Source organism: Choloepus didactylus, chromosome 12 (assembly GCF_015220235.1).
Source record: "Choloepus didactylus isolate mChoDid1 chromosome 12, mChoDid1.pri, whole genome shotgun sequence".
Classification (NCBI taxonomy): Eukaryota; Metazoa; Chordata; class Mammalia; order Pilosa; family Megalonychidae; genus Choloepus; species Choloepus didactylus.
The window spans coordinates 7,651,639-7,672,129 of record NC_051318.1 but is presented as its reverse complement, the minus strand read 5'-3'; the positions used below and the strand labels follow the sequence as shown (position 1 = coordinate 7,672,129).

The window sequence follows — 20,491 nt, the reverse complement described above, 5'->3', positions numbered from 1 at the left end:
TTGTGTAAATACTTAGAAAATGGCTGGAATACACACCCAATGTCGACAGCAGTTTTTCTGGGATAGGAAGTAGGAGTTGAGCAAGGGAAGGAGATGGGCACTTGCGTATTTTATTCTGAACACCTGCCTACAGCCAGCGCCAAGCTGCCCGCCAAGAGTGAACCATCTCCAGAGAGGATCCTCCAGCCGGATGAGTTACTTGACTCTTTTAAAAGAAGAAAGCAGCCATATGTTACTAGTCTAATACGTTACAATGATAATATTTGAGTAATAGCCAAAAGAAAAAGTGAAAAGTTATCCTTTTCCTTGAGTTCAACTAATTTTCACTAAAATCTTCCATCAAACTTCCTATTAACTGGGGATGTATTCTTAGTAGGATGATGCCTTTGCAGAAGGGTGATTGATTGCTCTAAAACAGAGCTTCTTAGACAGTGAAATTATATAGAATTTAAAAAGGAACCCACAGGGAAAACAATATGTTTTTCACTTCCATCCTATCTTCTGCTTTCTGAAGGTTACCCCCAACTAAATACCAGTCACCCACCTTGTACACACACACCCTTCGCTAATTGCTCATCTCACCCAGTTTTCTATTTGTGACTTCTTTTCCACTAGAGATACAGTGAACAGATGCCATCTTTAAATAGTGTAACATAGCAAGAAAAAATGGATTGAATCCCTGTATTCCATTTGGTAATCCTGCTAATGGCCACATCATCCATTCTCCAGGTTCCTGTTCTCCCCTAACCCCCATCGCACGCTACAGACAAATACCAAATCCTGCTGGTGATGTCCCTTCCCAAGGGTTTTCTGCTCCCTCCCCTCCTCTCTGCCTCTCCTGGGTCCTGACTCAAGCCCTCCTCCCTCCCCACGTGGTTACTGCAGCGGCTTCTGCTCTCGGCCTCTGCAATCCGTTCTCCACGTGGCAGCAAGAGTGAGTTCCCAAAACCAGCCCCATCGCCTCACTCCCCCACTTCGCATCCTCTGGGGGTTCTCCATAACTCTCGGGATGAAGTCCATGGCCAGTCGGGGTCTTCCCAGCCCATCTCCTTCTCCTCTCCTTACTTCTTTCAATCATCTGCACAGAGAGTCTTCCCTTTTCCAGAAGGGCCTTGCTATTCCATTCCGCAAATCCTCCGAAATGCGTCCCCTCTGCTGCTCGCCCCTTCCACAGCCTGGTGGTTCTTCTGGTGTTTCCTCCCAAGGTGGGGTTGGCGTCCCTCACCCGGACCCTTGTCCCAACTGTGGACACTCCGATCACAGCACCACCATGTCTAGACTGTGTAGTTTATCCCTCCAGCTAAACTCCGGTATATGTTCAGTGCTTAATAAGTGTAGATGGATTGACTGAAAGTATTACGCCTGTGAGCAGTTGAGAAATTCAGTGACACTATCCTCTTTTGTCTTTTTCACTTGCATTTGATTTTCATTAAAATCTCTTTCTTTAATATCTATGTGCATCAGATTGATTTTTTTTTGTGTTCTTTTATCCTGGTGTGACAATATTTAATTTTAAACAGAACAGAGTCATTTTGCTTCATCTGCTAATACATGAGGGAGGCAACAACAACCACAAAAAGGCCAAATGGGGGGAAGAATGTCATTAGTCAGTGTGACTAAGGCCGGTGAACCATCTAGAATTTTGAGAGCTGTTGATTTATCAAGATTACTAGCCAGTCTGTCTTATAAATTATGCTATTTTTTTTTTTTTCAGGAACTATCCTTTCGACATAGTGACATTGTTAAACCTCGTTCTGTTCAAGGCCTCGGACACCAACAGAGAGATTTATGAAATTTCTATGCAGCTCATGCAGGCATGTATCATTTCCTTGCTTAGAAAACCTCTACCCTTGGACACGGAAAGTAGAAACAGTAGTTGAGCACTGATTTGTCGTTCATTCATATGCATTTATTTATTTCTGCATATCGTTGGTGGATATGAACAGTGTGAAAACAATTGCTTCATCTTCTGTAAATCTTGGACTTAACTGATACTTTTCCTTTGGTGCTTCATTAGAATATGTACTAATCTGTCTTATTGCTACTAAACTTTGTTAAACATAAATGCTCTCAAGGTAGCCAGCTAATATTTTTTTTTCATACAGCTTCTTCTTTCCTACCTCTTTTTAGATCCTCGAAGCAAAACTTTTTGTGTACTCGAAGAAGGTTGCCGAACAGAGACCTGGCAGCATCCTGTATGGAACGCACGGGCCGTTGCCCCCCCTCTACAGTGTGTCGCTGGCACTCCTGTCGTGTGAACTGGCCAGGATGTACCCCGAGCTCACCCTTCCTCTCTTCTCAGGTACCAGGCAACACGAAAGAGGACACATGCGGTCACTTCTCCACTGTAAAAGCAATTTGCTTTTTAAAAGTTCCAGTGTGATTTGAGAGTCAAAATTATTGATGCTAAACTTGTAGATCAGAATTGCTGGGAGCTAAGTCCAGGTACATATAAAAGTAAGTTCTAGAATCTTTAAAATGTAAAAATGCATTTCTATAAAAAAAAAAGTGCAGGTATAAGTAAATACATGACATGCAAAGATGCCAAGATTAATACTAATACTTTCACATATTTGTGTATGTAAATTTCTCCCCAAGAACTTAAACACGGGTATTGTAAGTACTGCTGCAAATTATTGTCATTATTTTGTAGCTTATATGTTGCTATATGTATAATTTCTCAAGGGTTTGACTCTTGGGCACATCTTTACAAGTACTCTTCATGAGTAATTCTTGTGAAGATCCGTTTTTAGAGAATTGCGCTTGTCGGTCAGCTTCTTGCCTGAGTTCACATAGCTGCTTGCCTTTGGCCTCTTGACTCCACCCTCTGTTTCCCTCTGCTCCCCGCTGCCTTGGCCCAGATCTCATCAGCCACCCCCACCTCTGTCATCGCCCGGTGACAAGCCATCCTCCAGGCTGCCACCCATCCACTATACCAGACCAAACAGGATCCGGCACTTCTCAGCTCTGACTTCTCTACTCAGGGGTCCTAAAAATCAATTGCTGATAACACCAGCTTCTGTTTATCAAGTGCTTAATATGTGCCGTCTTCTATCTCAGGCACTTTATGTGCATTTCATTCTTCATTGAATCTTTACAACCCCATGGGGTGGCTTCTGCAGCAGCGCTGTCCTGTAGAGGTTAGAAATGAGGCTCTGGAGTCCAGCCGCCTGCACTCAAGTCCTGGCCCTGCCATGCACTTTTTATTCACTTGGGCAATCACAGAAGCTCTAAACTTCATTTCCTCATCTGCACTAATAGTAGCTGCCCCCTGGGTTGAGAGGATTACAATGAACCAGTGAAAATCAAGCCCTGGCCAGGTCCTGGATGCAATTAGCAGCAGCAGCAGCCCTCTTTTACAGATGAGATACTCCAAGGCTTGGAGATGGTAAATAATTTGCTCAAGACTATAGCTAGTCTTCTTGACCAAAAGGGGGATGCAAAATGAGACAAAATGGTTTCAGTGGCTGAGAGATTCCAAATGGAGTCGAGAGGTCACTCTGGTGGACATTCTTATGCACTATATAGATAACACCTCTTAGGCTTTAATGTATTGGAATAGCTAGAAGTAAATACCTGACACTACCAAACTCCAACCCAGCAGCCTGGACTCCTGAAGACAATTATATAATAATGTAGATTACAAGGGGTGACAGTGTGATTTTGAAGACCTTGTGGATCACACCCCCTTTATCTAGTGTATGGATGAGTGGAGGAATGGGGATAAAAACTAAAGGACAGGAGGCGGGGCAAGATGGCAGACTGGTGAGCTGTATGTTTTAGTTACTCCTCCAGGAAAGTAGGTAAAAAGCCAGGAACTGCATGGACTGGACACCACAGAGCAATCTGTCTTTGGGCATACTTCATACAACACTCATGAAAACGTGGAACTGCTGAGATCACCGAAATCTGTAAGTTTTTGCGGCCAGGGGACCCGCGCCCCTCCCTGCCAGGCTCAGTCCCGGGGGAGGAGGGGCTGTCAGCTCCAGGAAGGAGAAGGGAGAATTGCAGTGGCTGCTCTCATGGGAAACTCATTCTACTGATTCAAACTCCAACCATAGATAGACTGAGGCCAGACACCAGAGACTCTGAGAGCAGCCAGCCCAGCAGAGAGGAGACGGGCATAGAAGGAAAACAACACGAGAAGCTCCAAAGTAAAAGCAGAGGATTTTTGGAGTTCTGGTGAACACAGAAAGGGGAAGGGCGGAGATCAGGCCTTGAGGCGCATATGCAAATCCCGAAGCAAGGCTGATCTCTCTGCCCAGGGCACCTTTCCTTAATGGCCCTGGTTGCTTTGTCTATTAGCATTTCAATAACCCATTAGATCTCTGAGGAGGGCCGTTTTGTTTTTTTTTTTTTTTTCTTTTTTTTTTTTAAATCCTTTTTGCTTTTTCTAAAACAATTACTCTAAGAAGCTCAATACAGAAAGCTTCAAAGAATTGAAATTTGGGCACGTCAAGTCAAGAGCAGAAATAAGAGAGCTCTGAGACAAAAGGCAATAATCCAGTGGCTGAGAAAATTCACTAAACAACACAACTTCCCAAGAAAAGGGGGGTGTCCGCTCACAGCCACCATCCTGGTGGACAGGAAACACTCCTGCCCATCGCCAGCCCCATAGCCCAGAGCTGCCCCAGACAACCCAGTGTGACGGAAGTGCTTCAAATAACAGGCACACACCACAAAACTGGGCGTGGACATTAGCCTTCCCTGCAACCTCAGCTGAATGTCCCAGAGCTGGGAAGGGGGAGCAGTGTGAATTAACAGAGCCCCATTCAGCCATCATTTGAGCAGACTGGGAGCCTCCCAACACAGCCCAGCAGCCCAGAACTGCCCTGGGGGGACGGCACTCACCTGTGACATAGCACAGTCATCCCTCAACAGAGGACCAGGGGTGCACAGCCTGGAAGAGGGGCCCACTTGCAAGTCTCAGGAGCCATACGCCAATACCAAAGACTTGTGGGTCAGTGGCAGAGACAAACTGTGGCAGGACTGAACTGAAGGATTAGACTATTGCAGTAGCTTTAAAACTCTAGGATCATCAGGGAGATTTGATTGTTAGGGCCACCCCCCCTCCCCGACTGCCCAGAAACACGCCCCACATACAGGGCAGGCAACACCAACTACACACGCAAGCTTGGGACACCAATTGGGCCCCACAAGACTCACTCCCCCACTCACCAAAAAGGCTAAGCAGGGGAGATCTGGCTTGTGGAGAACAGGTGGCTCGTGGACGCCACCTGCTGGTTAGTTAGAGAAAGTGTACTCCACGAAGCTGTAGATCTGATAAATTAGAGATAAGGACTTCAACTGGTCTACAAACCCTAAAAGAACCCTATCAAGGACAGCAAATGCCACGAGGCCAAAAACAACAGAAAATTATAAAGCATATGAAAAAACCAGACGATATGGATAACCCAAGCCCAAGCACCCAAATCAAAAGACCAGAAGAGACACACCTAGAGCAGCTACTCAAAGAACTAAAGATGAACAATGAGACCCTAGTACGGGATATGAAGGAAATCAAGAAGACCCTAGAAGAGCATAAAGAAGACATTGCAAGACTAAATAAAAAAATGGATGATCTTATGGAAATTAAAGAAACTGTTGACCAAATTAAAAAGATTCTGGACACTCATAGTACAAGACTAGAGGAAGTTGAACAACGAATCAGTGACCTGGAAGATGACAGAATGGAAAATGAAAGCATAAAAGAAAGAATGGGGAAAAAAATTGAAAAACTCGAAATGGACCTCAGGGATATGATAGATAATATGAAGCGTCCGAATATAAGACTCATTGGTGTCCCAGAAGGGGAAGAAAAGGGTAAAGGTCTAGGAAGAGTATTCAAAGAAATTGTTGGGGAAAACTTCCCAAATCTTCTAAACAACATAAATACACAAATCATAAATGCTCAGCGAACTCCAAATAGAATAAATCCAAAAAAAACCCACTCCGAGACAAATACTGATCACACTGTCAAACATAGAAGAGAAGGAGCAAGTTCTGAAAGCAGCAAGAGAAAAGCAATTCACCACATACAAAGGAAACAGCATAAGACTAAGTAGTGACTACTCAGCAGCCACCATGGAGGCGAGAAGGCAATGGCACGATATATTTAAAATTCTGAGAGAGAGGAATTTCCAGCCAAGAATACTTTATCCAGCAAAGCTCTCCTTCAAATTTGAGGGAGAGCTTAAATTTTTCACAGACAAAGAAATACTGAGAGAATTTGCTAACAAGAGACCTGCCCTACTGGAGATACTAAAGGGAGCCCTACAGACAGAGAAACAAAGACAGGACAGAGAGACTTGGAGAAAGGTTCAGTACTAAAGAGATTCGGTATGGGTACAATAAAGGATATTAATAGAGAGAGGGAAAAATATGGCAAACATAATCCAAAGGATAAGATGGCCGATTCAAGAAATGCCTTCACGGTTTTAACGTTGAATGTAAATGGATTAAACTCCCCAATTAAAAGATATAGATTCGCAGAATGGATCAAAAAAAATGAACCATCAATATGTTGCATACAAGAGACTCATCTTAAACACAGGGACACAAAGAAATTGAAAGTGAAAGGATGGAAAAAAATATTTCATGCAAGCTACAGCCAAAAGAAAGCAGGTGTAGCAATATTAATCTCAGATAAAATAGACTTCAAATGCAGGGATGTTTTGAGAGACAAAGAAGGCCACTACATACTAATAAAAGGGGCAATTCAGCAAGAAGAAATAACAATCGTAAATGTCTATGCACCCAATCAAGGTGCCACAAAATACATGAGAGAAACATTGGCAAAACTAAAGGAAGCAATTGATGTTTCCACAATAATTGTGGGAGACTTCAACACATCACTCTCTCCTATAGATAGATCAACCAGACAGAAGACCAATAAGGAAATTGAAAACCTAAACAATCTGATAAATGAATTAGATTTAACAGACATCTACAGGACATTACATCCCAAATCACCAGGATACACATACTTTTCTAGTGCTCACGGAACTTTCTCCAGAATAGATCATATGCTGGGACATAAAACAAGCCTCAATAAATTTAAAAAGATTGAAATTATTCAAAGCACATTCTCTGACCACAATGGAATACAATTAGAAGTCAATAACCATCAGAGACTTAGAAAATTCACAAATACCTGGAGGTTAAACAACACACTCCTAAACAATCAGTGGGTTAAAGAAGAAATAGCAAGAGAAATTGCTAAATATATAGAGACGAATGAAAATGAGAACACAACATACCAAAACCTATGGGATGCAGCAAAAGCAGTGCTAAGGGGGAAATTTATAGCACTAAACGCATATATTAAAAAGGAAGAAAGAGCCAAAATCAAAGAACTAATGGATCAACTGAAGAAGCTAGAAAATGAACAGCAAACCAATCCTAAACCAAGTACAAGAAAAGAAATAACAAGGATTAAAGCAGAAATAAATGACATAGAGAACAAAAAAACAATAGAAAGGATAAATATCACCAAAAGTTGGTTCTTTGAGAAGATCAACAAGATTGACAAGCCCCTAGCTAGACTGACAAAATCAAAAAGAGAGAAGACCCATATAAACAAAATAATGAATGAAAAAGGTGACATAACTGCAGATCCTGAAGAAATTAAAAAAATTATAAGAGGATATTATGAACAACTGTATGGCAACAAACTGGATAATGTAGAAGAAATGGACAATTTCCTGGAAACATATGAACAACCTAGACTGACCAGAGAAGAAATAGAAGACCTCAACCAACCCATCACAAGCAAAGAGATCCAATCAGTCATCAAAAATCTTCCCACAAATAAATGCCCAGGGCCAGATGGCTTCACAGGGGAATTCTACCAAACTTTCCAGAAAGAACTGACACCAATCTTACTCAAACTCTTTCAAAACATTGAAAAAAATGGAACACTACCTAACTCATTTTATGAAGCTAACATCAATCTAATACCAAAACCAGGCAAAGATGCTACAAAAAAGGAAAACTACCGGCCAATCTCCCTAATGAATATAGATGCAAAAATCCTCAACAAAATACTTGCAAATCGAATCCAAAGACACATTAAAAAAATCATACACCATGACCAAGTGGGGTTCATTCCAGGCATGCAAGGATGGTTCAACATCAGAAAAACAATCAATGTATTACAACACATTAAAAACTCGAAAGGGAAAAATCAATTGATCATCTCAATAGATGCTGAAAAAGCATTTGACAAAATCCAACATCCCTTTTTGATAAAAACACTTCAAAAGGTAGGAATTGAAGGAAACTTCCTCAACATGATAAAGAGCATATATGAAAAACCCACAGCCAGCATAGTACTCAATGGTGAGAGACTGAAAGCCTTCCCTCTAAGATCAGGAACAAGACAAGGATGCCCGCTGTCACCACTGTTATTCAACATTGTGCTGGAAGTGCTAGCCAGGGCAATCCGGCAAGACAAAGAAATAAAAGGCATCCAAATTGGAAAAGAAGAAGTAAAACTGTCATTGTTTGCAGATGATATGATCTTATATCTAGAAAACCCTGAGAAATCAACGATACACCTACTAGAGCTAATAAACAAATTTAGCAAAGTAGCGGGATACAAGATTAATGCACATAAGTCAGTAATGTTTCTATATGCTAGAAATGAACAAACTGAAGAGACACTCAAGAAAAAGATACCATTTTCAATAGCAACTAAAAAAATCAAGTACCTAGGAATCAACTTAACCAAAGATGTAAAAGACCTATACAAAGAAAACTACATAACTCTACTAAAAGAAATAGAAGGGGACCTTAAAAGATGGAAAAATATTCCATGTTCATGGATAGGAAGGCTAAATGTCATTAAGATGTCAATTCTACCCAAACTCATCTACAGATTCAATGCAATCCCAATCAAAATTCCAACAACCTACTTTGCAGACTTGGAAAAGCTAGTTATCAAATTTATTTGGAAAGGGAAGATGCCTCGAATTGCTAAAGACACTCTAAAAAAGAAAAACGAAGTGGGAGGACTTACACTCCCTGACTTTGAAGCTTATTATAAAGCCACAGTTGCCAAGACAGCATGGTACTGGCACAAAGATAGACATATAGATCAATGGAATCGAATTGAGAATTCAGAGATAGACCCTCAGATCTATGGCCGACTGATCTTTGATAAGGCCCCCAAAGTCACCGAACTGAGCCATAATGGTCTTTTCAACAAATGGGGCTGGGAGAGTTGGATATCCATATCCAAAAGAATGAAAGAGGACCCCTACCTCACCCCCTACACAAAAATTAACTCAAAATGGACCAAAGATCTCAATATAAAAGAAAGTACCATAAAACTCCTAGAAGATAATGTAGGAAAACATCTTCAAGACCTTGTATTAGGAGGCCACTTCCTAGACTTTACACCCAAAGCACAAGCAACAAAAGAGAAAATAGATAAATGGGAACTCCTCAAGCTTAGAAGTTTCTGCACCTCAAAGGAATTTCTCAAAAAGGTAAAGAGGCAGCCAACTCAATGGGAAAAAATTTTTGGAAACCATGTATCTGACAAAAGACTGATATCTTGCATATACAAAGAAATCCTACAACTCAATGACAATAGTACAGACAGCCCAATTATAAAATGGGCAAAAGATATGAAAAGACAGTTCTCTGAAGAGGAAATACAAATGACCAAGAAACACATGAAAAAATGTTCAGCTTCACTAGCTATTAGAGAGATGCAAATTAAGACCACAATGAGATACCATCTAACACCGGTTAGAATGGCTGCCATTAAACAAACAGGAAACTACAAATGCTGGAGGGGATGTGGAGAAATTGGAACTCTTATTCATTGTTGGTGGGACTGTATAATGGTTCAGCCACTCTGGAAGTCAGTCTGGCAGTTCCTTAGAAAACTAGATATAGAGCTACCATTCGATCCAGCGATTGCACTCCTCGGTATATACCCGGAAGATCGGAAAGCAGTGACACGAACAGATATCTGCACGCCAATGTTCATAGCAGCATTATTCACAATTGCCAAGAGATGGAAACAACCCAAATGTCCTTCAACAGATGAGTGGATAAATAAAATGTGGTATATACACACGATGGAATACTACGCGGCAGTAAGAAGGAACGATCTGGTGAAACATATGACAACATGGATGAACCTTGAAGACATAATGCTGAGCGAAATAAGCCAGGCACAAAAAGAGAAATATTATATGCTACCACTAATGTGAACTTTGAAAAATGTAAAACAAATGGTTTATAATGTAGAATGTAGGGGAACTAGCAGTAGAGAGCAATTAAGGAAGGGGGAACAATAATCCAGGAAGAACAGATAAGCTATTTAACGTTCTGGGGATGCCCAGAAATGACTATGGTCTGTTAATTTCTGATGGTTGTAGTAGGAACAAGTTCACTGAAATGTTGCTATATTATGTAACTTTCTTGGGGTAAAGTAGGAACATGTTGGAAGTTAAGCAGTTATCTTAGGTTAGTTGTCTTTTTCTTACTCCCTTGCTATGGTCTCTTTGAAATGCTCTTTTATTGTATGTTTGTTTTCTTTTTAACTTTTTTTTTCATACAGGTGATTTGAAAAAAGAAGGGAAAGTTAAAAAAAAAAAAAAAAAAAAAAAAAAAAAAAAAAAGAAAAAAGACAAACAAGGGGAAAAAAAAAAAAAAAAAAAGATGTAGTGCCCCCTTGAGGAGCCTGTGGAGAATGCAGGGGTATTCGCCTACCCCACCTCCATGGTTGCTAACATGACCACAGACATAGGGGACTGGTGGTTTGATGGGTTGAGCCCTCTACCATAAGTTTTACCCTTGGGAAGACGGTTGCTGCAAAGGAGAGGCTAGGCCTCCCTGTATTTGTGCCTAAGAGTCTCCTCCTGAATGCCTCTTTGTTGCTCAGATGTGGCCCTCTCTCTCTGGCTAAGCCAACTTGAAAGGTGAAATCACTGCCCTCCCCCCTACGTGGGATCAGACACCCAGGGAAGTGAATCTCCCTGGCAACGTGGAATATGACTCCCAGGGAGGAATGTAGACCTGGCACCGTGGGACGGAGAACATCTACTTGACCAAAAGGGGGATGTGAAAGGAAATGAAATAAGCTTCAGTGGCAGAGAGATTCCAAAAGGAGCCGAGAGGTCACTCTGGTGGGCACTCTTATGCACACTTTAGACAACCCTTTTTAGGTTCTAAAGAATTGGGGTAGCTGGTGGTGGATACCTGAAACTATCAAACTACAACCCAGAACCCATGAATCTCGAAGACAGTTGTATAAAAATGTAGCTTATGAGGGGTGACAATGGGATTGGGAAAGCCATAAGGACCAAACACCACTTTGTCTAGTTTATGGATGGATGTGTAGAAAAGTAGGGGAGGGAAACAGACAGACAAAGGTACCCAGTGTTCTTTTTTACTTCAATTGCTCTTTTTCACTCTAATTATTATTCTTGTTATTTTTGTGTGTGTGCTAATGAAGGTGTCAGGGATTGATTTAGGTGATGAATGTACAACTATGTAATGGTACTGTAAACAATCGAAAGTACAATTTGTTTTGTATGACTGCGTGGTATGTGAATATATCTCAATAAAATGATGATTTAAAAAAAAAAAAATAGTCAAGGCAAAAAAAAAAAAAAAAAAAAAAAAAAAAAAAACTAAAGGACAAATGGGGTGGGATGGGGGGATGATTTGGGTGTTTTTTTTTCACTTTTATTTTTTATTCTTGTTCTGGTTCTTTCTGATGTAAGGAAAATGTTCAGAGATAGATTGTGGTGATGAACGCATAACTATGTTATCATACTGTGGACAGTGGATTGCATATCATGGATGATTGTATGATGTGTGAATGTATTTCAATAAAACTGAATTTAAAAAAAAAAAAAAAAAAAAAAAAGACTATAGCTAGTAAGTGGCCAAGTCGGGGAATTAAATGTAGTTCTCTCTTCCTCCAAAACCAGTGCCATAAAATTGGAACTCCTTAACCTATAGAAAAACTTCCTTTCCCAACTTTGTTTTCTACCTCTTCATGCAAGAGCCCTCTATCCCAACCTTTCGTTGACATGCTAGGCCCTTTTGCTGCAGTTTGAATAAAGAATAGAAATTTGCAGAACAGACAAGTAGTTGGTGGGCACTGCAGGCCAGTCAAAGAGCCTATGCACTGGCTTAGAGGTAAAAAATAGTATGATGCATTTAGAACATGATTTAGAGGTCAGTTTGGCTAACATAGCTTGCAGGAAGGGGAAAAGTTAGAGATGGTCATGGACAGAAGGAGAGGCAGACATCAACTCTTGGAAGGCTTCATATTGCAGGCTAAGGAATTTGCAGGCCAGTGATTTTCTCTATCTGCTTCTTGAAACCCCTTCAGAGCCCTGGGAACAGGGATGTCCACTAAGCTGCTAGGGTTCTGGAAGCCACTCTTGAGTTTTATACAAGAAGAGGGACTGGCAAGCTCAGAATGCATCTTAGAAAGACCAGCTGCAGTGTGGAGGACAGATTCGAGAACATCAAATCTAGACAGAGGAGACCAGTTGAGAAACAATGGTAGTAGTCCAGGGAGGAAATTATGAGGGCTGGCACTAAGGCAGCCCAGCAGAACCCAGAGGCAGAAGAGACCCAGGGCAGAGTCCACAGAGAGCGTACATGGTGTGATATTTGGGAAGTAGATGGTGATAACCTCATCATGATGGCCCATACAGGGAGAAGTTTTAGGAAGGCTTAACCAGGGAGAGGGGAGGCCAGGCAGCTGTCAGACATCCCCATGGACATACAGACCCGGACTCCAGAGAAGGTCAGCCCTGGCAACCCACCACAGAATAAACACAGGTAGAAAGAACCCAGGGAACAGGTCAGATTGTGAATGGAGAGAGCACAGCCGGAGAAGAAGGTGCAGAACAGGAAGAACCTGGACCCCAGCTTCTGAGGGCTGGGCAGGGGGAGAGTGAGGGCACAGCAAGGAATGAGAGGTGCCAGGAGGCAGGTGGCATGGAAACCCAGAGGGAAGAGAGGATTTGGAGGGAGGGAGGGAGGGGACAGTCCACAGTCTTGAATGGAATAGGACGATCCCTGGAGGAAAGGTCCAAGAACTGCCCTTTGGATTTCACCAGCAATTGGTAAGTGCCAATAGTTTCCATGGAGAGGGAGCAGTGGAAGCCAGATTTCAGTGGCTTGGCTGGGAACAAAGGAAAAAATATTGGCTGGAGCTACAAAGAGGACTGCAGAGTCCAAGGAGGAGTGTTTGAGGATGAGGGAGATATTTGTTGGCTGAGGGGGAGAAGCAGACAGTGGGGGATTTGGACAATTCCAAAAGAGGAGATAAACCTTAAAGCAAGCTTCACAAGAAAAGAAGCTCATACCAGTATGCTGCGAGCAGGTTCAAGCTAAATTCTCTTCAAGAATTTACCTCTTGGCTATTTTGATTTATGAAGAATAACTTTTTTTTTTTTTAATTAACATGGAAAGGAGAAGAGGTTATAATAGGTCCCTAACTCGTGCTTTTACTCCCTTTGCTCTTATAAACCCTGTGGTGAGCATTTTATTGCCTGTAGTTTCAGCTGAACTAGTGACTTGTAAGCAGCCAGGCGGTGACTCAGGTCTCACACAAAGGAGCCATGAAAAGTATAGCGCATCCCCGCAACACCGCCTCAGGTTTTATTTCACTTGTTTCTGGAGAGGTGAGGGGGGCTGTTGGCAGGCTGCAGCACTGGTTTCTCTCTTCTCCCTTCGAAACCTCCTCTTGCCTAGAAGCTTCAGAAACCCCCTCCCTCGCAGAGCTTTTAAGTTCTAGCAGACAAGGCTCAATAAACACAATAAATAAGTACGTTACTTTATGTGTTAGAAGGTGGTGATTGCTATTAAAAATATGGAGATGTTTATGCCATTAATAAAAGATAAGTATTTTTGACAGCTGTTCTCCCTCTGGTGGAAATGGCCTTTTTCTCTCCATAGTCCAGATCCTGTCTAGAGGAGTTTAAATACTTCTTCCTCCAGAAACAGTCCCCAGACTTCGTAGTTCGTTGTCATTTCCCTGTGCCCAAGCCCCACAGCACTCCCTTTGTGCCTTTCTGTGTCGCTCATCACCTCCTTCCTCATCCCAGGGTTGTAAACTTGGCACTCACGGGTCTCGGCCCCAGGGTTATTTGTCGCATCACCTGTCTAGGCATCCTCCAGGTCTCCTCCTCCAGGGCAGGAGAGGGTCGTCGCTCAGTCTCTGCTGCCCCTGTGGTGCAGAAGGGGCTGGTGCCAGGAAGTGCTTCCTGTGAAGGATCCGGTACATGCTCTAACTTCATCAAGCTCCAACTTCATCAAGCTTCGACATCAGTGTCACAACCACAAAATTTAGAAGTATATTTTTTGTTTGACTCATGTGAAACAGAACCTCTTAATTGCCTGCATATTGTGATACGGTATTAAATATATTTTTATTCTTCAAAATAAAAAAAAAATGTAACTTTAATTTTAGGCAAAAGGCTAAAATCAACTACAGCTACAGTTTCAGGGACCCAGTGATTTATTTTGGTGCAATTCCTGGCAGCTACACTGTTCTATTCTTAAGCAGCTGTGAGCTCTAAATGACGCCACAGGCTATGCTGGATAATAACAAGTGCATCAGGACAAGCTTCCTAATTTCCCTTGGGATGAACAGTTTCTTCTCTAGATATTAGAAACGGGAGATAACTTTAGAGCTTACAGCGTGTACATAAAGCTAGGCTTTTCTATTTACAGAAAACTTATTCCTATCATAAATGTTAAATGCTGCGGGCATTGAAATAACACAAAACATTATCAGAGAAAGTGACGGTGAAGTGAATGGGTTGGACATACAGCTTTACCCTTTTTAAAGGGTTATGTCGCAGCACTTAGTACCCTCCCTTCCACATTCTTCAAGGAGACTCCGAGATCACAAGCAGAGCAGGAGGTACTGCCTTTATTTCTCTCAGGCATTTGCATCTCCTTTTTCAACAACTAGTGTCTCATGGAAGGCCCTTTGTAAAGCACGGGTTCAGTGACCAGACAACCACCATCATATTAATCCTACTCACCATTTATTAAGACCATGCTAGGGGAGAGCACCGTGCTGCGTGGATTGTGCACATGGTGATTTTATCTTTTAATCCCCATGTTAGCCCAATACGGGGCCATATCATCCCATTTGACAGGTGAGGAAACTGAGGAAATGCAGGGTCAGATAACAGCTGGGGTCCCTTGCAGCTAGTGTACGCTGGAGCTGGGAGTGGACCCCGTATTCTGCTGACCCCAGGGCCTCGTTTCCTCCACTCCAGCATGCGCCTTCCGGTTGCACTGGTTTGGAGTCACAAGTCTCCCGACTCACCCGCTTACACACGGCTGTGCTTTCTCCTCTGGGTGGTGCCACTTGCCCCAGCAGAGCACCAGCCGTGAAGCCAGAAAGCTCGAGGACCAGCCTCCGTGTGGCCATCCTGTGGCCCTGGGGACAGGCTGTCCATGAAATGCTTGGTAGACTGAAGGCAGCGTTGGTTCTCTAAGTTGGTGTGAACCCTCTCGTTTATCTTGATGAAGTAACCTGCCGCTGCGATTCTCTTTAGAGGTGAGCCAGCGGTTCCCCACGACGCACCCCAACGGCCGCCAGGTCATGCTCACCTACCTGCTGCCCTGGCTGCACAACATCGAGCTGGTGGACAGCCGGCTCCTCCTCCCGGGCTCCAGCCCCAGCAGCCCCGAGGACGAGGCCAAGGACCGGGAGGGAGCGAGCGCCTGCCCCGGGCTGAAGGGGACCGGCTGGGGCTCTCCGGAGGCGACGTCACTGGTGCTGAACAACCTCATGTACGTGACGGCCAAGGTACACGCAGAAGAAATGCGCCCTCAGGTGCCGCGGCTCCGTCCGCAGAGGAAGCCCCCGGGTTAATCGAACCCCGTGCTGCACACCCAGGGGAAGGGGCATTGGGCAATAAAACTGCATGACTGGCTACCCCCTTCCCTAATGTGGGCATTGTAAATGGCTCACTACTGAAAAATTGTGTCTTTCCAATGAACGTCCCTGTTTCCTTCTTACGACTCCAAGATAATGATGACACTTAGAACTGCTTCACATCAGACGTTTTGCTTCCTTACATTTTTTCCCATTTTTTTATTGTAGAATATAACATATGCATAATAGTGACAACTTTCCAAGTGCAATTTAACAAGTAAAGAGCAAATTTCAAAGAATATTGTAGGTTATAATTTCACAGTTTCAGTTATTTCCTTATTATGAAATATAACATATATACAAAAAGGTAATATCTTTCAAAGTATGTTTTAACAAGTAGATATATAGGAAATGTCCAAAGCTATTATGAGTTATAGCATCATAGTTTCAATTATTTCCTTATTGTGAGATACAGTATATATACACAAAGGTTTAGCTTTCAAATTACAGTGTAACAAGTAGCTATAGAACAAATTTCAAAGGAAGCAATATGTTACAGTTCCACCATTTCAATTTTTTTCCTTCTAACTGTTCTAATACCCTAGCAACTAAGGAAAAGAAAATTATATAAAGATTCAGTATTCATAATCCTTTGTTAAAGTCCATCCTGCCTGTTGCTACCCCCTTCCTCTATCTAGTTCAATCACTTTCCTGGTCTTCTGGAACGTCTAGGCAGTGACCACCCTAACCTGTTCATGTTGAAAAGGATTGTTGACTTTATTGCTTCCTTACATTTTTCACACATTTCTCCTGTGCCTGTCTTTATTCTGTTTTACTACAGTATGGAGATGAAGTGCCTGGGCCCGAAATGGAAAATGCTTGGAATGCTCTGGCCAACAACGAGAAGTGGAGCAACAACCTGCGCGTGATCCTGCAGTTCCTCATCAGCCTGTGCGGGGTCAGCAGCGACACGGCCCTGTTGCCCTACGTGAGTGTCATCAGCACCTGGCAGGTCCGGAGGCGCTCTTTGCTCCGACCAAGAGAGATGTCACCTGTGTCCCTCATGTCAGTCTCCCATGAGCTGTTGTCACCCAGCAGCTCCCATTCTGTCCCCTGAGAGTCCGTCCCCAGGGGGCCACTGATGTCTCCTTCAACCACCTTTTCTAAGCCTTTGGACACAGACGCTTATGAATTGAGAAGCCAAAAGGCACCGTCCATAAACATTAGCCCCATTATATAGGAGAAAGGTTGAGGACCATGTAGAACGTTGGATTATAACTAATAACAACTGTTTAATGTTTACATCACAGTGCTCTTGAAACAGAATTAAAACACAGAGTATCCGCATTGTTCTCTTCAGATTTAGGTGTTAGAAGAGAGAAATAAGTGGAGAGCAGTCCTTGGATGTTAGAGAAATTTCATTTCTGTGTTTAAGGGTTGCATTCTGTGTTGCTTCTCTTTTCCAAGAGATTTTATACCCCCTGCTGCTTGGAGCCACGTAAGTTTCATTGCAGATTGTGTGCTTCAGGTTCAACTATGAGGCCTATTACGATGTAGAATATTGATCCATAGCTATTTTTAAATTTTAAAACCATAAAAATAGCTAAAACTCATTTTTTTCTAGGGGAGAAGAGAATAGCAGGGGACTGGATTCCTTTGAAACAAAAATAGCTAGCAGTGTTTTCCCCAAGATTTTGTATAAATAAAACGCTTTCTTCAAATAAGACTTAGATATCAAGGTTTCAGTTTAGACAGACTCTGGGGCCCCGAAAGTAATTTTCTTCAATGCTGCCATTACAAAATGTTAGGCCTTCAGAACCACACACTCCTGCCAGACATACGTGTCAAGATGAGTGGGTCGTAATCCAAACACTTGGTTTATCCCAGGCTGGCACAAGTTTAATGATCAGGAATCCAAAGTCCCAATGGGAGTTTCCTAGATGAGACACTTATCCCAGTGAGGGGTTCACTGGCTTGGCCATGGGTAACCTGGACTTCTGGTTGACCAGGCTCCAGCAAGCATCCCTTCTTTCCTTTTATTCTCCTCAGATTAAAAAGGTGGCGATATACTTGTGCCGTAACAACACCATTCAGACCATGGAGGAGCTCCTCTTCGAGCTCCAGCAGACAGAGCCAGTGAACCCCATCGTCCAGCACTGCGACAACCCCCCCTTCTACCGCTTCACGGCCAGCAGCAAGGCCTCCGCTGCGGCCTCCGGTAAGGAGATGGGGGGTGGGGTGGGCTCCTTGGCGCACACCTCGGGATTGTCTCTGAAGTTGAGCAATAAAAGGATAGGAGTATATGTCTGTTACTTTTTTTATTCCTGTGTATATATTTATTTAAGAGATAATTAGACAGTGGAACAACCCAAATGTCTATCAACTGATGACATCATAAAAAAATGTGGTACGTTTGTGCCTTGGAATATTATAAGCTGTAGAGAGGAATAAAGTTCTGATAGAGGTGACAACATGGGTGAATCTCGAAGGTGTCCTGCTAAGTGAAAGAACCAGCCACAGAAAACTATGTATTATGTGATTCCATTTATATGAAATGTCCAGAATGGGCAAATATATAGCTATACAGAGACAGAAAGTAAATAAGTGATTGCCAAGGAATTGGGGGTGGGGGGAGGTCAAGGGGCAGGAATGTGGAGGGTGACAGCTAAGGGGGGCAGGCTTTCTTTTCGAGATGATGAAAATGTTCTAAAATTGATTGTGGCGATGGCTTCACAACTCTGCAAATTTAAATTTTGAAAATTTTTACAACCTTAGTTGCCTGAAACAACAATAAGCATTTATGATCTCAAAATAGAGGGAGAGAGATGATCAGAGACCATCTAGCTTAAGAATAGCTAAGCGAGGTAATCTTGTAAGGATGATCAAGAGTGAATGGTCCTGGAGGCGGGGCAAGATGGCGGACTGGTGAGCTGTATGTTTTAGTTACTCCTCCAGGAAAGTAGGTAGAAAGCCAGGAACTGCGTGGACTGGACACCACAGAGCAATCTGACTTTGGGCATACTTCATACAACACTCATGAAAACGTGGAACTGCTGAGATGAGCGAAATCTGTAAGTTTTTGCAGCCAGGAGACCCGCACCCCTCCCTGCCAGGCTCAGTCCCATGGGAGGAGGGGCTGTCAGCTCCGGGAAGGAGAAGGGAGAACTGCAGTGGCAGCCCTTATCGGAAACTCATTCTACTGATCCAAACTCCAACCATAGACAGACTGAGACCAGACACCAGAGGATCTGAGAGCAGCCAGCCCAGCAGAGAGGAGACAGGCATAGAAAAAAAACAACACGAAAAACTCCAAAGTAAAAGCGGAGGATTTTTGGAGTTCTGGTGAACATAGAAAGGGGAAGGGCAGAGCTCAGGCCCTGAGGCGCATATGCAAATCCCGAAGAAAAGCTGATCTCTCTGCCCTGTGGACCTTTCTTTAATAGCCCTGGTTGCTTTGTCTCTTAGCATTTCAATAACCCATTAGATCTCTGAGGAGGGCCCTTTTTTTTTTTTTAATCCTTTTTTTCTTTTTCTAAAACAATTACTCTAAGAAGCCCAATACAGAAAGCTTCAAAGACTTGCAATTTGGGCAGGTCAAGTCAAGAGCAGAACTAAGAGAGCTCTGAGACAAAAGGCAATAATCCAGTGGCTGAGAAAATTCACTAAACACTACAACTTCCCAAGAAAAGGGGGGGTGTCCGCTTACAGCCATCATCCTGGTGGACAGGAAACACTCCTGCCCATCACCAACCCCATAGCCCAGAGCTGCCCCACACAACCCAATGTGACGGAAGTGCTTCAAATAACAGGCACACACCACAAAACTGGGCGTGGACATTAGCCTTCCCTGCAACCTCAGCTGATTGTCCCAGAGTTGGGAAAGTGGAGCAGTGTGAATTAACAAAGCCCCATTCAGCCATCATTTCAGCAGACTGGGAGCCTCCCTACACACCCAGCAACCCAGAACTGCCCTGGGGGGATGGCACTCACCTGTGACATAGCACAGTCATCCCTCAACAGAGGACCCAGGGTGCACGGCCTGGAAGAGGGGCCCACTTGCAAGTCTCAGGAGCCATACGCCAATACCAAGGACTTGTGGGTCAGTGGCAGAGACAAACTGTGGCAGGACTGAACTGAAGGATTAGACTATTGCAGCAGCTTTAAAACTCTAGGATCACCAGGGAGATTTGATTGTTAGGGCCACCCCCCATCCCTGACTGCCCAAAAACACGCCCCATATACAGGGCAGGCAACACCAACTACACACGCAAGCTTGGTACACCAATTGGACCCCACAAGACTCACTCCCCCACTCACCAAAAAGGCTAAGCAGGGGAGAACTGGCTTGTGGAGAACAGGTGGCTCGTGGACGCCACCTGCTGGTTAGTCAGAGAAAGTGTACTCCATGAAACTGTAGATCTGATAAATTAGAGATAAGGACTTCAATTGGTCTACAAATCCTAAAAGAACCCTATCAAGTTCAGCAAATGCCACGAGGCCAAAAACAACAGAAAATTATAAAGCATATGAAAAAACCAGACGATATGGATAACCCAAGCCCAAGCACCCAAATCAAAAGACCAGAAGAGACACAGCACCTAGAGCAGCTAC

General features: G+C 43.2%; 1 protein-coding gene across 6 annotated transcripts in view; it reads left to right on the top strand.

Annotated features, from left to right (window-relative positions):
- FRY (FRY microtubule binding protein) overlaps window positions 1–20,491 on the top strand; it is a 432,465-nt gene that overhangs the window by 334,142 nt on the left and 77,832 nt on the right. For all 6 annotated transcript variants that reach the window (XM_037799978.1, XM_037799979.1, XM_037799974.1 and 3 more), the window contains 5 exons: window positions 1,715–1,814; window positions 2,131–2,302; window positions 15,558–15,811; window positions 16,722–16,868; window positions 17,930–18,098. In XM_037799978.1, coding sequence (XP_037655906.1) covers window positions 1,715–1,814; window positions 2,131–2,302; window positions 15,558–15,811; window positions 16,722–16,868; window positions 17,930–18,098 — 842 coding nt within the window. The remainder of the gene's footprint in view (window positions 1–1,714; window positions 1,815–2,130; window positions 2,303–15,557; window positions 15,812–16,721; window positions 16,869–17,929; window positions 18,099–20,491) is intronic.